This window comes from Nerophis ophidion, linkage group LG11 (assembly GCF_033978795.1).
Source record: "Nerophis ophidion isolate RoL-2023_Sa linkage group LG11, RoL_Noph_v1.0, whole genome shotgun sequence".
Taxonomy (NCBI): domain Eukaryota; kingdom Metazoa; phylum Chordata; class Actinopteri; order Syngnathiformes; family Syngnathidae; genus Nerophis; species Nerophis ophidion.
The window spans coordinates 2,344,748-2,359,219 of NC_084621.1; the positions used below are offsets into that span (position 1 = coordinate 2,344,748).

General features: G+C 40.5%; 1 protein-coding gene across 6 annotated transcripts in view; it reads right to left on the reverse strand.

Moving 5' to 3' along the window:
* The window catches only part of pex5 (peroxisomal biogenesis factor 5), a 29,995-nt gene that overhangs the window by 6,278 nt on the left and 9,245 nt on the right, over nt 1–14,472 (reverse strand). For 4 of the 6 annotated variants that reach the window (XM_061914852.1, XM_061914851.1, XM_061914853.1 and 1 more), the window contains 12 exons: nt 10,364–10,522; nt 10,243–10,281; nt 10,052–10,169; nt 9,824–9,970; nt 5,706–5,790; nt 5,251–5,341; nt 4,939–5,061; nt 2,725–2,838; nt 2,379–2,462; nt 2,015–2,134; nt 1,777–1,920; nt 1,622–1,692 (listed from right to left, as the gene is read on the reverse strand). In XM_061914852.1, coding sequence (XP_061770836.1) covers nt 1,622–1,692; nt 1,777–1,920; nt 2,015–2,134; nt 2,379–2,462; nt 2,725–2,838; nt 4,939–5,061; nt 5,251–5,341; nt 5,706–5,790; nt 9,824–9,970; nt 10,052–10,169; nt 10,243–10,281; nt 10,364–10,477 — 1,250 coding nt within the window. In that variant the 5' untranslated portion in view covers nt 10,478–10,522. The remainder of the gene's footprint in view (nt 1–1,621; nt 1,693–1,776; nt 1,921–2,014; nt 2,135–2,378; nt 2,463–2,724; nt 2,839–4,938; nt 5,062–5,250; nt 5,342–5,705; nt 5,791–9,823; nt 9,971–10,051; nt 10,170–10,242; nt 10,282–10,363; nt 10,523–14,472) is intronic. The other 2 variants (XM_061914855.1, XM_061914856.1) reach the window with 2 other exon arrangements.

Genomic DNA, 14,472 nt, shown 5'->3' on the forward strand with positions numbered 1-14,472 from the left:
AAAAAGTGACTCAATAATCCTGACGTTTCAAATCAAAAAGTGTCGGGGATACAAGCCCTGTATTTACTTGGTATCTGATTGATTTTGACTCTAATCTACTGAGGGAACTAAAAGTGAGTATGTTCTCAACAAAATAGCTAAAACGCTTTCTTTTTTTAGCTTCCAAATTGGCTACTTTCTGTACTATGTTACAATTCACGGAGCGATGACTCAATGCATCTGTGTTCCCGACAGATATGAAGAGTTTTGGACGGCCGAGCCAAATATAGGGACCAATACACTCTTTACACACCCCAGACCACAAAAACAATATTGAAACACATACTATAATCGGGCGTTTGCTGTCTTTGATCAGAAGGATGAAAAAGGGGAGAAAAACAGCCCAATTGTCTTTATGTGTGTACCCCGCTTAAGATAATTACTGATGATGTCAGTGTTTGGAGGGTGCTCTCCAGCAGTCGCTTAAGTCGAATGGAGGGAGAATCACCTCTGGCTTTTGCCAATGTACCTCTCAAGAGCTTTAAATGTTGGTTGTGCTACTTAAAAGGTTGGGGTCAACTCATACAGTTCTTTACACATTCCTCAGTGGAATAATGCTGGCGGAGTAGTTTGCTCCAATGTAGGTTTTGGCGATGTGTTGAGCAATAAAGTTGTTAATAAATGACCATGTCCACTGATATCAATGTTACCCTACTTTCTTATGCAATCCAAACCATTATTGAAGTTTAAAGAATGGACTTTTTTATATGAGTTTTCATATAACGTAAAAAATAACGCCGCAAGTTATAATTAGAGCGTTTAATGCAGAGGTATCCCAACTTTTTTCCACCGAGGGCCACATAAAGAAACATTTTATGATAGGAGGTGGAATATCTAATAATTTATCCTAGTAATAAGGAATTACTGTATAGGTTGATTGGCAACAATAAATTGGCCCTAGTGTGTGAATGTGAGTGTGAATGTTGTCTGTCTGTATGTGTCGGCCCTGCGATGAGGTGGTGACTTGTCCTGGGTGTACCCTGCCTTCCAACCGATTGTAGCTGAGATAGGCACAAGCACCCCCCGCGACCCCAAAGGGAATTAGCAGTAGAAAATGGATGGATGGATGGCGCTGTGCCATACAGTTGTTAATAAATGACCATGTCCACTGATATCAATGTTACCCTGCTTTCTCATGCAATCCAAACCATTATTCAAGTTTAAAGAATGGACTTGTTTTGAAGAGTTTTCATATAAAGTAAAAAATAACGCCGCAAGTTATAATTAGAGCGTTTAATGCAGAGGTATCCCAACTTTTTTCCACCGAGGGCCACATAAAGGAGGTGCAATATCTAATAATTTATCCTAGTAATAAGGAATGAATGTATTTGTACTGTATAGGTTGATTGGCAACAATAAATTGGCCCTAGTGTGTGAATGTGAGTGTGAATGTTGTCTGTCTATATGTATTGGCCCTGCGATGAGGTGGGGACTTGTCCTGGGTGTACCCTGCCTTCCAACCGATTGTAGCTGAGATAGGCACCAGCGCCCCCCGCGACCCCAAAGGGGAATAAGCGGTTAAAAATGGATGGATGGATGGATGGATGTATGCAAAAGGCCACTTCAAATTGCAGTTTATAACCTGCGGAGGGCACTGATGGCAGCAAATTCTTGTTCGTTTTCTGCTTGACAAGTACCCAGATACTGCCAAGCCTGCAAAAAAAAAAAAAAAAAAAAAAAATCATCAGTGGCAGTCTCACAAATGCTTTCTGCTAGAGGATGCTTTCAGATTCTCACCAGCTGGTTTTCTGGTTCTTTCTGCACTGCGCTTTCGAAAAAGCGCACAGCACCAGGGATGTCCCCGGCCTCCATCCTCTTCACACCCTCTGTTAGAGGGTCCTGGTGTGTCAAGTAAGGGTTGTCCTCTTCAAACTGGTAGCCCTGACAGGAAGGCCATAGAGAGGAGGCTTTAGCCATTTTGGGGTTAAATAATGTGCCTGCAATAACTAAATAAAAGGTCTGAAGTGAGTTTTACCTTGTCGTAAGACGAGCTCAGTAGCTGATCGAAGTCTGAGAGCCAAGGATGACTCTCTGCGTCCCGCTTGGCCATCTCCTCCCACTCCTGCTGCAGCTTCTCCCAAAAATCCACATCGCTCTGATAAAATGACAGTAAATCATTACTGAGGCAAGCCGAGAAGGCACACATGGTCCTCATCTTTAAAACTGATTTATGAGGAAGAGAGGAGGAGGAGGAGGAGGAGGAGGAGGAGGAGGAGGAATTTCCCTATGTCTGCTTGTGACATAATTCATTTTCAAATCTTGCAGTTTTCCAATCGGCCTTCTGTTCCGTTTCCTATCCCTGCATCCAATTAGCACTCTGTGGTTTGGCTTTGTCTCACCTCCACTGCGGCTTTGGCTTGGTGGAAATCAGGTCCCGATGCGGTGAACTGGTCCACCCAGGCTTCGGCTGACTCCTCCGACACCTGAGTAAGAAGCCAGCAATGACACAATTGGTTGCTTGGAGTCTGCTAAGTCAACTTGGAAATGGGGATGTGTGGAGGGGGCAGTAAATCAGGAAAAATATAATGGAAAGTGAATGAAAAGATGGAAGAGATGAAACAGAGAAAAGGCAAATACAACTGTCCCTATTGATGTCGCCTATTTCTTCTGTATAGTATATGTCCATCTAAATAATGTGTGCAACAAGACAAGAGCCTATCGCTGGCACGACCACAGCCGTCCTACCTGCCTGACGACCTTGGCCCACTGCTGTGCCTGCTTAGCTTTAGTTTTCTCAAGGGTCTCCTTCCTTTCTGTTGATTCCAAGGGAAGACTCCCTCCCCCTGTTTCTGTCAGGAACTACGGCGAGGAGGCGGGGTGATCAAGGGGGTCATTGTGGGAGTTTATTTAAAAGGGTGGGAGTAGAGAGGAGGAGGGTGGATGAATGGTGGTGGTTGTTCATTAACGGGACGGCACGTTGGAAGGGTCAAAAGTGGGAAGAGTACATGGAAAAGTTTCAGCACCCTGGTTATGAGCAGGTACTCCTCACACACACATGCACAGTAAAGCCAAATGAGCCTATTTGTCGCAGTTAAAGAACACCAACATATCATAAAACAATTGACAAAAAAAAAAAGAGAACCAGACAAACCACATTCTGTTTGATTTGGGACTTTTTTTCTCTGCAGAGATTTGAAGGGGAATACCGTGGAAATTTAGCGTCAGTCTTTCTCAAGGAAACACCACAGTAATAATACAAAATTTAACAAAAGTGGGTACACCTCTCCCTTACCAGCAAAAAAAATGACAGTTTGCACCTTCTTCTCAAGGGACACTACTATGCAGATAAAACTTCAGAGAAGTCCATTTCACTGAAAATTACTTCAAACAAACAACACTGTTAAACTAGTCAGTTGGGGGATAATTGTATCTAGTCTACAGTCAAACATGACTGGTGAGCTGTGCTTTTTGAGTAAAAACATGAATTCAAACTTGTGCGAGGACTTTGTGAAGCGCAACATGAATCCCACTCTTCGGAAAAAAGGCTGCATTGCAGTTTTCCAACAAAAGGTGCCGAAACACACCTTTAAGATGTGAAGTGTCTGATTGAGGAAGTTAAATGTGAAGATGATGGAGTAGATAGAAAAAGGGTGGAAGAGTGCAAGGTGTCTATAACGTCCACCTGCTCCACCAGGGATGTCATCATGGAGGAGTGTGCAGGTCTAGTGAATGTCATGCCCAAGAGGATTAAAGCAGTGCTGGATAAGAATGGTGCTCATACTAAATATCTACTGTACATAATTTGGACATATACACTGTGTTATGTACTCTTTACTGCCCTTGAGAAGATATCATAAAATGGTTGCTGGGAGGTGTGTATTCACTTTTTTGAGATACCATAGTTGACTTTGAAAGACCAGCTAGTATAAGTTAGATCAGGGGTCTCCAAAGTGCGGCCCGCGGATCATTTTTTAACGGCCCTCCGGCACATTTCAAGAATAGAATTGAAAAAAATGTCAAAAATCAAAAGTGGTATAAAAGAGCAAACAGGTGAAATGTAAGAAGAAATTGTTGCAACGCTTACTCTTATGACACAAAGCTGCCATGCAGGCTGTTTCTTTCTTTAAAAAATAATAATGAATCAAAATCAAAGTCAGTTTGAATTATTGACCGATTCAAGGCTTCGATTACGTCACATTAAATATTCCACTTTGATATATTTTTGGGGGAAAATGTTGCATACTTTTGCCATATAAAAAACTGAGCTGTTTTTTTAAAGAAGGGCCTGAAACAAACAAACAAAACATAAACAACAATAACACTTAAAATTGACGGATATATCTGAAGTTGATCTCGAGATTATTGTGCTAAAAGTAAACAGTAAAAAAAATGTATAATTTATTTTTTTAACACTTTAATAAGGACACTTTTGGATCCCCGATTATTTTAATGTGATTTGTTTTTAAGTGTCATTGCTCAAAAAATAATAATGAATCAAAATCCAAATTTAAGGCTCTAATTATTACATAATCTCAAATATTCCACCTAAAATATTGCATATTTGGTGTTTTTTCAAATTTTTTTTCTAATGATGATCTAGAGATTTAAAATTTGCATAATAATAAAAATTATAATACTGAATAATGACACATTTTAAATATTTTTTTGGACCGAAACCCTTTGGGGTCCCCGGGATCTTAACTGAGTGGAGGCCTAAATGTATATTTTTTATGCATATATTGTATTGGTTTTTAAAATAAAAATTAGGAAAATGGCCCCAGCTTGCTTTGATTTTTCAGTGTGCGGCCCTCAGTGGAAAAAGTTTGGACACCCCTGCCTTAGATCCTCCAGTGCAGCCTCACGATTCATATTATAGGAGTAGTAAATACATTTGGTGGAAAGTATTACAGCACGGGAGAGATCCGCAAGAAGCACCTCATCCTCAAGGGGACAGCGTACCTGGTTGAGTTTGGAAGCCCAGTGGTTAGCCTCCTCGGCTTGAACTTTATCTGTGAGCTGTTTGTCTGTCCTGTTCTCCACTGTCACACTGCCCTCGCCAATTTGCCTAATGAACCGCAGGAACTACACACCAATGGAAAACAAAACAAGAAAGAAAAAAAAAAGCGAAACAAATAAAAATTACCATTACTAGTTCAATAAACTTCTAAGTTGGAAGCAACATTAAAAGGAACGGAGAGAAAGAGTACAGTGACAGACGTGGCATGAACGGGGATAGGATGTCTGGCGGGTTGACAGGAAGCTGTTACTCACCTCTGTGTTTTGTAACTTTGGATCGTCGACCTTTGCCACAAGCTCATTAGCTGTCTGTTTCAAGTCCTCTCCTGGCTGGTACTCCTTTGTCCTGTTCAATTAACATATCTAGTCTTTAAACAAAGGTTTAGTCTTTTCTATAAAAGCAAAACTGTCCAAACCATGAAAAAGCCATTGGCGGACACTTTGATATTCTTAAATATGTTTTTATTTTGTAAAAGGGCTAATTAAACTGTATTTTTATATAGTATATCTTTATATAGTAGTCATTAGTACCAACATTTAATTGTTCTCTCTTTACATTATGCACTTGACAACATTTTGTGTTAGTTATTTTGGTCTAATCTAATTTTTTTTTAATGTACCAACTGCTTAAAAAACACATTTGACACCTCTACTTTAGAGAATGATAGCATCTTAACAATAACACTTTTATGTCCTCTTTTTTTCCTTACCACTCATTCTCCTTGTCTCCAAAGTCTCCCAGCCACAGCTTCTCCTCAGACTTCTCCAAATATTCCTCAGCCCAGCGTCCAGGATCTGAAAGAGAAAATAAAACACAACAGGGGAACACACATTAAGATCAATCCTCCCTTACACTGTAGAAAAATAGTGGCGACATAAAGATTTATGACGACCTCACAGAACCAATAGTCAGATAGTATAAATACATATACTGCTATTTCCCCATTCAGCAGCCTGGGGGTGTTTACTGCATAAGTAAGAGGTGCCTATTAAGGGTGAAATATGTCAAAATAACATAAGAGAATAATGCAAATAAATCAGAAAATCTATTATCCACAGATAAATTACAAAATTGGAATTAATGGTATAATTCTGTATAGGATTCTGGTTTGATTCTTTATTTTTTTTCCCCCTTCCTTCTTCTTTTTGAGTCAGTGACAGCAGTTTTTTTCACCGGCATGCTTCACCATCAGAATTACAGATGCCACGTCTGCTGTGCTGGTGACGAGGTTAAAATGTCTACTGTCAGTACGTGTCCATGCACTACATTAGTCTGATTTCACAAATAGTTTGGGTCTAAATAAACATCCTACAAACCGTTGAAACATTTTTATCCGATTGTGTTCGGTTTTTGAAAAGTCGGACAAACACCTGGCTTATGCGATAGAAAACCACATCTCTCAATTTGGTGTGTGGGACCCTTCTAACGTGAGAGTCTCAACACGAAAGCAGGTACCATTCAATCAAAGCAGGCAACAACTTGAATTAAGAGGATTCTTTATTTACTTCACAAATTAAAATAACTGAATATTTTGAAGCGTAAAAAAGAAACAGAAGGTAACTAAGGCAATAGAGAATGGGGCTTCATTCAGACCATTGAACGAAAACGAATGAAAGAGGAAGACAAGCAGGTATATAGTAAAGGCAAAAAAATGAAGTGTACACAAACCTCTTAGCGCTGCATTTGTGAACTCCAAACTGATTAGTAACAACCCTGTATTCCACACAACTGTAGAGCTTGTCCACAGTAATAGCAACCCACCAACACTCTTGAGCAGTATTGGGGCACAAATAGTCCTTTTCGTCGGATTTAAATCTCCTACCGATCTACAGAGCATTTTGAATGAACTCAGAGACATTGGGAAGTTTTATTTCCATGATTCCCCGTCCGAAAATTCCTTTTGAAACAACTATTTTTCGCGCCAGTCTTATTAGGGGTGTAACGGTACACAAAAATTTCGGTTCGGAACATACCTCGGTTTAGAGGTCACGGTTCGGTTCAAATTCGGTACAGTAAGAAAACAAAAAAATATAAATTTTTAGGTTATTTATTTACCAAATTTGTAAACAATGGCATAACATACATATACACACAGGGTCCATTGCCAGGGTTAATGTGGTCAACATATATACAAATAAAAACTAAATAATATAATGCTCAGAATAGTTTCTTAACAAAACTTTTGTACATATAAAATGCTTTTTTTGCTCAATTGATTGAGACTTTTATTAGTTGATTGCAGAATACATATTCCGTACAATTGACCACTAAATGGTAACACCTCAATAAGTTTTTTAAATTGTTTAGGTCGGGGTCCACATTAATCAATATTAAATTGCCTCACGTTGTTGCTCGGATTAAATAAAATGACAAAACCTTTCTTTTACATATATAAAGTGCAACATTTCAAGTCAACTCAGCCTCAGATTAACTCCCTCCCCCCTAGCCTGGCTAACTTGGGAGTAAGAGGATATATGGGCTCATTGTTCTTCCACCATAGAAATGGGTCATAATGTACTTTTTTAATGCAATATGTACTTAAATCTGCTGCTATAAAAACATGTGATTGCTTTAGCCCTGCCTGACTCGCCGAGGAGAGGCTTCTTGAATGCGATGGTGCCGCTTCAAATGGGTTAGCATGTGTTATGAGAGTAGAGTATGTGTGTGTGTGGCCCTTTGATGACACAGCATTGAGGTGAGTGTTTTGTTGGATTGGCTGTGTGCAAAACCTCAATAAAGCCACGATTTGCAACTAATCGCCGGACTCTTCATTTACCCTGGAGTCCAGAGCTGTGGAGACCCACTGCCGGGTAAATGAAAGGATTTTGCCCCCGAGAATACATCAGCCCTGGATGAGCGTCTCCCCTGCGCTCGAGCAGCGCAGGTGAGACACTCCGGGAGCTGGAAGCAGGAAAGGTGCAACACATGTTTGAGGTGTTGTCAGAAGCAGCTGCTGAACAATCTCGGCAAACCTCCGTCCTCCATTGTTGTATCGCGCAGCCAAAGTGTTCCCAAATGGGAGATCTTAACAAGGCAGGAGGGTCTTCCAGCTCTGGCTTTTATATGTTGTCCTAGCCCGGTCGCTGCTTGCATGTATATTCGTTCGGTACACCGCCGAATCGAACCGAAACCCCCGTACCAAAACGGTTCAATACAAATACACGTACCGTTACAAACCTAATATATATATATATATATATATATATATATATATATATATATATATATATATATATATATATATATATATACACTGTATATATATATATATATATATATATATATATATATGAAACTTTTGAGTACCGGAAATGTTCCTACATTGCTAATTTCAGCTTTTTTTGAGGTGTGAAATGTTTTCTGCTTTATCTTACTGCCGTTTCTAAACTACTCTAGCAAATTAGTGTGTCTTTTGAAAGGTACGTATAAGCTTAATGTCCGTTTATAGCAGGAGAGGAGGACTGAAACATATGATATAGTGGAGCATTTGCAATTAAATAACTGGAAAGTTTTTAATCATGCTTAATATTAAAACTAGTTAATCGAATAGAGGTCAACAACGTTTCCCAGTCCAAGGAATAAATTGTGTGCACTACAAGTGGAGGTGTTGCATGGGATCTATACCAGCACTGCGTGTGCAATTGAAACGTGGTGCAGATCGCCTTATTGAAATGAGGATTTTGCATGCATAAGGGGCTTTTACTACAGAGACGGGGACCTGTGTGTGATGTGTTGAACCAGCCGCACACTTCTATAATCTGTAACATTTTGCAATCTAGTCAACAGAAACATATGCATTCTGACACTTAATTCGTTGCCCAAGGCTGTGTATCAGATCACCAGCACATTTATGCGTCTGAAATGACTCATGTGAAAAAAAAAAAAGCAAAAAAAAATGCACAATTTTGCAAATGCCTGATGTGACGTCATAGTCAACCAGAAAAGCAATACATCTATTCGCACTAACAGGGGATGAGTGCCCCTCAGTGTATGGGAGGCACACAGCTTATGACCAATACTTGCATTAGAGCGTGCAAAGACACTGGGACTTCACCTGAAGGTGTGAAAATACAAAAAAACCCACACTATTTCAGAAATCAGACTAATTTAGAGCTTGGAAACAGTCTGTGTTTACTGTGACTTTGAGTGCCAGAGAATGTTTCCAAAACAGCCAGGATATTAGTATATTGTTACATACAGTCCAGGCCAAATGTTTGGACACACCTTCTCATTCAATGTGTTTTTTTATTTTCATAACTATTTATACTGTAGATTGTCACTGAAGGCATCAAAACTATGAATGAAAACATGTTTTATATTCCAGTTTCTTCAAAATAGCCACCCTTAGCTCTGATTACTACTTCGCACACTCTTGGCATTCTCTCGATGAGCTAACTCCTTCAAGACTGTTGGAAAACCATTTCAGGTGACTACCTCTTAAAGCTCATCGAGAGAATGCCAAGAGTGTGCAAAGCAGAAATCAGAGCAAAGGGTGGCCATTTTGAAGAAACTAGAATATAAAACATGTTTTCAGATAAATCATCTTTTTTTTAAAGTACATAACTCAGGTTCATTCATAGTTTTGATACTTTCAGTGACAATCTACAATGTAAATAGTCATGAAAATAAAGAAAACACATTGAATGAGAAGGTGTGTACAAACTTTTGGCCTGTATGTAGTTTGTTTGGCATATGACCAGGATGGAATAACACCGTAAGTTCAATCTAAGCACTGTAGAGATTTCCAATAGTAATGTATGATAAGTAATTATGGATGCTTCTCTACAAAGTGTGTATTGACTGTGAGAAATGGTGATTTGAAACTACCTGCAGCCTCAGCAATGAATTCTTTAGTCCAGTCGGCATCCGCTGCGTCGCCGAGTGCGATGAGGCCCGGGGTTGATGCCGACTCTGAGCCTGAGACGAACTCTGCTGCCCAAGCACCAGAGAGAGCCAGGGCTGCCACATCTGGAGCTGAAGCATACGAAGAAGTAAAACCACTGGAGACATGTGTGAGGTTAATTTGATGAATAAAGAGAGGATTAAGAGAGGTACCTCTCTGTGGAGCTTGTCTGTAGCTTTGTTGGTCGATCTGCTGCATCTCCTCCAACAGCTGACCCATGTCGAATGTCTGTGGGTGGCGTGGGGGAGCCTGGAGAAACTCATTGACAAGCTGGAACCCCAAAACACACCTTAGTACTGGCTTAAATCACCACACTAGCAAAACGGAAAATATGAGCGATCACCTCTTCCTCAGTGGCAATTTCAATGGAAGTTGGGGGAATCTAGCATGAAAAATGTTAACATTAGCCTTTTCATTTTATTCATAAACTAACTTTAAAATTAGGGAGAAAAAAAGAAGCTCACTGTGGGTGTGGAGCGGTGTCGCCACGCCCCGCCTTCCGTGGTCATGTGACCGGTCAACTTCATGAGGGGATTGGCGCCACCGCATTCTGCCTCCACCAACTCTCGCATCGCCATGGCAACACAAGAATGGAGCAAATCCAACGAGGCCACCTGAAGTATCTGGAAGAAAAGAAAAATAGATCAATTCAGCAGTTTTCATCTGTATAGAAAATAAGTCATTTGTTTTATTGTGTTGGGCCATTACATAGACAGTCACTGTCATACATACAACATAAACAGGCTATCCTGAGAATGACCATTTTGATATCTTATATAAAACACTATAATCTGATGAACATGTTTTTAGACATCCCCTAACAGCGGAAAGGCCAAGCGAGGTGAAACTTGTGCCCCAGATATCTGATGCCACATAACCATGCTAAAGCTCCATCTGCTGTTTTCCATGCGATTTCCTTGCTCGGCTGAACCATGAATAATGAGACTGGAACGAGCCAGAACACGCAGGCATGCTCCGCCAGTTGAGATATATGGATGGATATTTGCCTCTGAAAATACCTTTTTGGACGGCAACAAAGACTAAGTTTTAAAGCTCCGGTTTTTACTCAGTGTCAGCAGCAAAAGTTAAACAATACATACAGCGTAACTTAACATACATGAATATACAACAAAACACAGTCGTGAATAGGGATGCAACAATTGTACTTTTTGACTGTATGATTAGAGTCTGAATAATAATCACGGTTTAATAATTATCACATTTCACATAACATTTCCGAAAACCACTGTAAGTAATTACAGTTCGTCACTATACCTATATATCTATGAGTGTAAGTTAAAACTGTACATTGCAGAGCGAAATCCATTTATCAACAACACCCAGAAACGCCTCGGCTCCGCTGGGCCCGAGCTCATCTAAGATGGACTGATGCAAAGTGGAAAAGGGTTCTGTGGTCTGACGAGTCCACATTTCAGAATTGTTTTTGGAAACTGTGGACGTCGTCGTGTCCTCCGGACCACAGAAGAAAAGAACAATCCGGACTGCTATCGGCGCAAAGTTTAAAAGCCAGCATGTGTGATGGTATGGGGGTGTATTAGTGCCCGAGGCATGGGTAACTTACACATCTGTGAAGGCACCATTAATGCTGAAAGGTACATACAGGTTTTGGAGCAACATATGTTGCCATCCAAGCAACATTCTCAAGGACACCCCTGCATATTTTCCTGTTTTAATAACTGTAATGTAAATAATTTGATTTCATGGTATAGTCCTGTTAGTCTACAAGCTCCTGATGTTATTTTAGTGTTTTACACTTTCTTATTAACTTAAAATGCCCATAATTTATTCAACACAATCAGGAAGAAACACTTAACATCAAATGGTCACCGAAGAAGCTTTTGAGGTGCACCTGTTGCTATTTGTTTACACCGAACTGACTAAGTTAAGCTGCTGATTGTAAGTGATACATCTTGTGTATTCAATTCTCAATTAAAGATGGAACATTTGGCGGAAATGCCGGACAGTTCTGCAGACTTCATGGCTGGCTCGCATCGTGGTCACTCCGTGATCACGTACGACCGCCAGACACTTCTGGATATGGACATATTGGGCCGTTTTGGACTGATAGACGCGGGCGTGCTAAACATGCTAACTAGCACGGGAATACATCGGCGGCTACATCCAGCGGCCTGTGAAGCAGGGGAGTCTAGTAGCAGCGGGGGCCGTCTACGGAGCAGACGCCAGCGGTGTGATCGGAAACGCGGATGTCGAGCGGGGCTAAAAACAAAGCAGAAGGCTAATCCCCACAGAACACCACTTTCCTCCATCCCGAAGACGGATTTAGATGGAAAATGCGAGACTACTGGTCTGGGTAAGGAGTCAGTTAAATTAGAACAAGTTTTTTCTGCTTTGAGTGTTTCAGAGTTGGACATGTGTTTTACTGAGGTGGCTAACTATGATGCGTGCAGTTTATCAAAGCAACAAACAAACAATCGGAAAATCCCCGTTACTGAGGTGGCTAACCATGATGCGTGCAGTTTATCAAAGCAACAAACAAACAATCGGAACATTCCCGTCGTATCAATTCCTAGATATGGTCGTAATTATACTGAATGCACTGGGCATAATAAACACAACATTATTAATATTGCTACTACGGATAATTTGATCAAAAATTCCCTAAAACAGCCCACTACCTATAATGTAGGTTTTTTAAACATAAGATCATTGTCTCCCAAAACGTTGTTAGTTAATGATATTATCAGAGACAACAATCTTAACGTCATCGGTCTCAGTGAAACCTGGCTTAAACCAAACGACTTTTTTGCGCTAAATGAGGCATGTCCTCCTAACTTTACACATGCGCATATTGCCCGTCCGCTTAAAAGGGGTGGGGGGGTCGCACTAATATACAACGAAAACTTTAACCTTAGTCCTAACATAAATAATAAATATAAATCGTTTGAGGTGCTTACTATGAGGTCTGTCACACCGCTGCCTCTACACCTGGCTGTTATCTACCGCCCCCCAGGGCCCTGTTCGGACTTTATCAATGAATTCTCAGAGTTCGTTGCTGATCTAGTGACACACGCCGATAATATAATCATAATGGGGGACTTTAATATCCATATGAATACCCCATCGGACCCACCGTGCGTAGCGCTCCAGACTATAATTGATAGCTGTGGTCTCACACAAATAATAAATGAACCCACGCATCGCAACGGTAATACGATAGACCTAGTGCTTGTCAGGGGTATCACCGCTTCCAAAGTTACGATACTCCCGTATACTAAAGTATTGTCCGATCATTACCTTATAAAATTCGAGGTTCAGACGCATGTTCGTCAAACTAATAATAATAATAACTGCTATAGCAGCCGCAACATTAATACGGCCACAACGACAACTCTTGCTGACCTACTGCCCTCGGTAATGGCACCATTCCCAAAGTATGTGGGCTCTATTGATAACCTCACTAACAACTTTAACGACGCCCTGCGCGAAACCATTGATAACATAGCACCGCTAAAGTTAAAAAAGGCTCCAAAAAAGCGCACCCCGTGGTTTACAGAAGAAACTAGAGCTCAGAAATTATTATGCAGAAAGCTGGAACGCAAATGGCGCACGACTAAACTTGAGGTGCACCATCAAGCATTTAGTGATGGTTTAATAACTTATAAACGCATGCTTACCTTAGCTAAAGCTAATTATTACTCAAATCTCATCCACCGTAATAAAAACGATCCTAAATTTTTGTTTAGTACGGTAGCATCGCTTACCCAACAAGGGACTCCTTCCAGTAGCTCCACCCACTCAGCTGATGACTTTATGCAATTCTTTAGTAAGAAAATTGAAGTCATTAGAAAGGAGATTAAAGACAATGCGTCCCAGCTACAACGGGGTTCTATTAACACTGACACGATTGTATATACGGCGGATACTGCCCTCCAAAATAGTTTCTCTCGTTTTGAGGAAATAACATTAGAGGAATTGTTACAACGTGTAAATGGAATAAAACAAACAACATGTTTACTTGACCCTCTTCCTGGGAAACTGATCAAGGAGCTCTTTGTATTATTAGGTCCATCAGTGCTAAATATTATAAACTTATCACTTTCCTCGGGCACTGTTCCCCTAGCATTCAAAAAAGCGGTTATTCATCCTCTTCTTAAAAGACCTAACCTCGATCCTGACCTCATGGTAAACTACCGACCGGTGTCTCACCTTCCCTTTATTTCAAAAATCCTCGAAAAAATTGTTGCGGAGCAGTTAAATGAACACTTAGCGTCTAACAATCTATGTGAAACCTTTCAATCCGGTTTCAGGGCAAATCACTCGACGGAGACAGCCCTCGCAAAAATGACTAATGATCTATTGCTAACGATGGATTCTGATGCGTCATCTATGTTGCTGCTCCTCGATCTTAGCGCTGCTTTCGATACCGTCGATCATAATATTTTATTAGAACGTATCAAAACACGAATTGGTATGTCAGACTTAGCCCTGTCTTGGTTTAACTCTTATCTTACTGATAGGATGCAGTGTGTCTCCCATAACAATGTGACCTCGGACTACGTTAAGGTAACGTGTGGAGTTCCCCAGGGTTCGG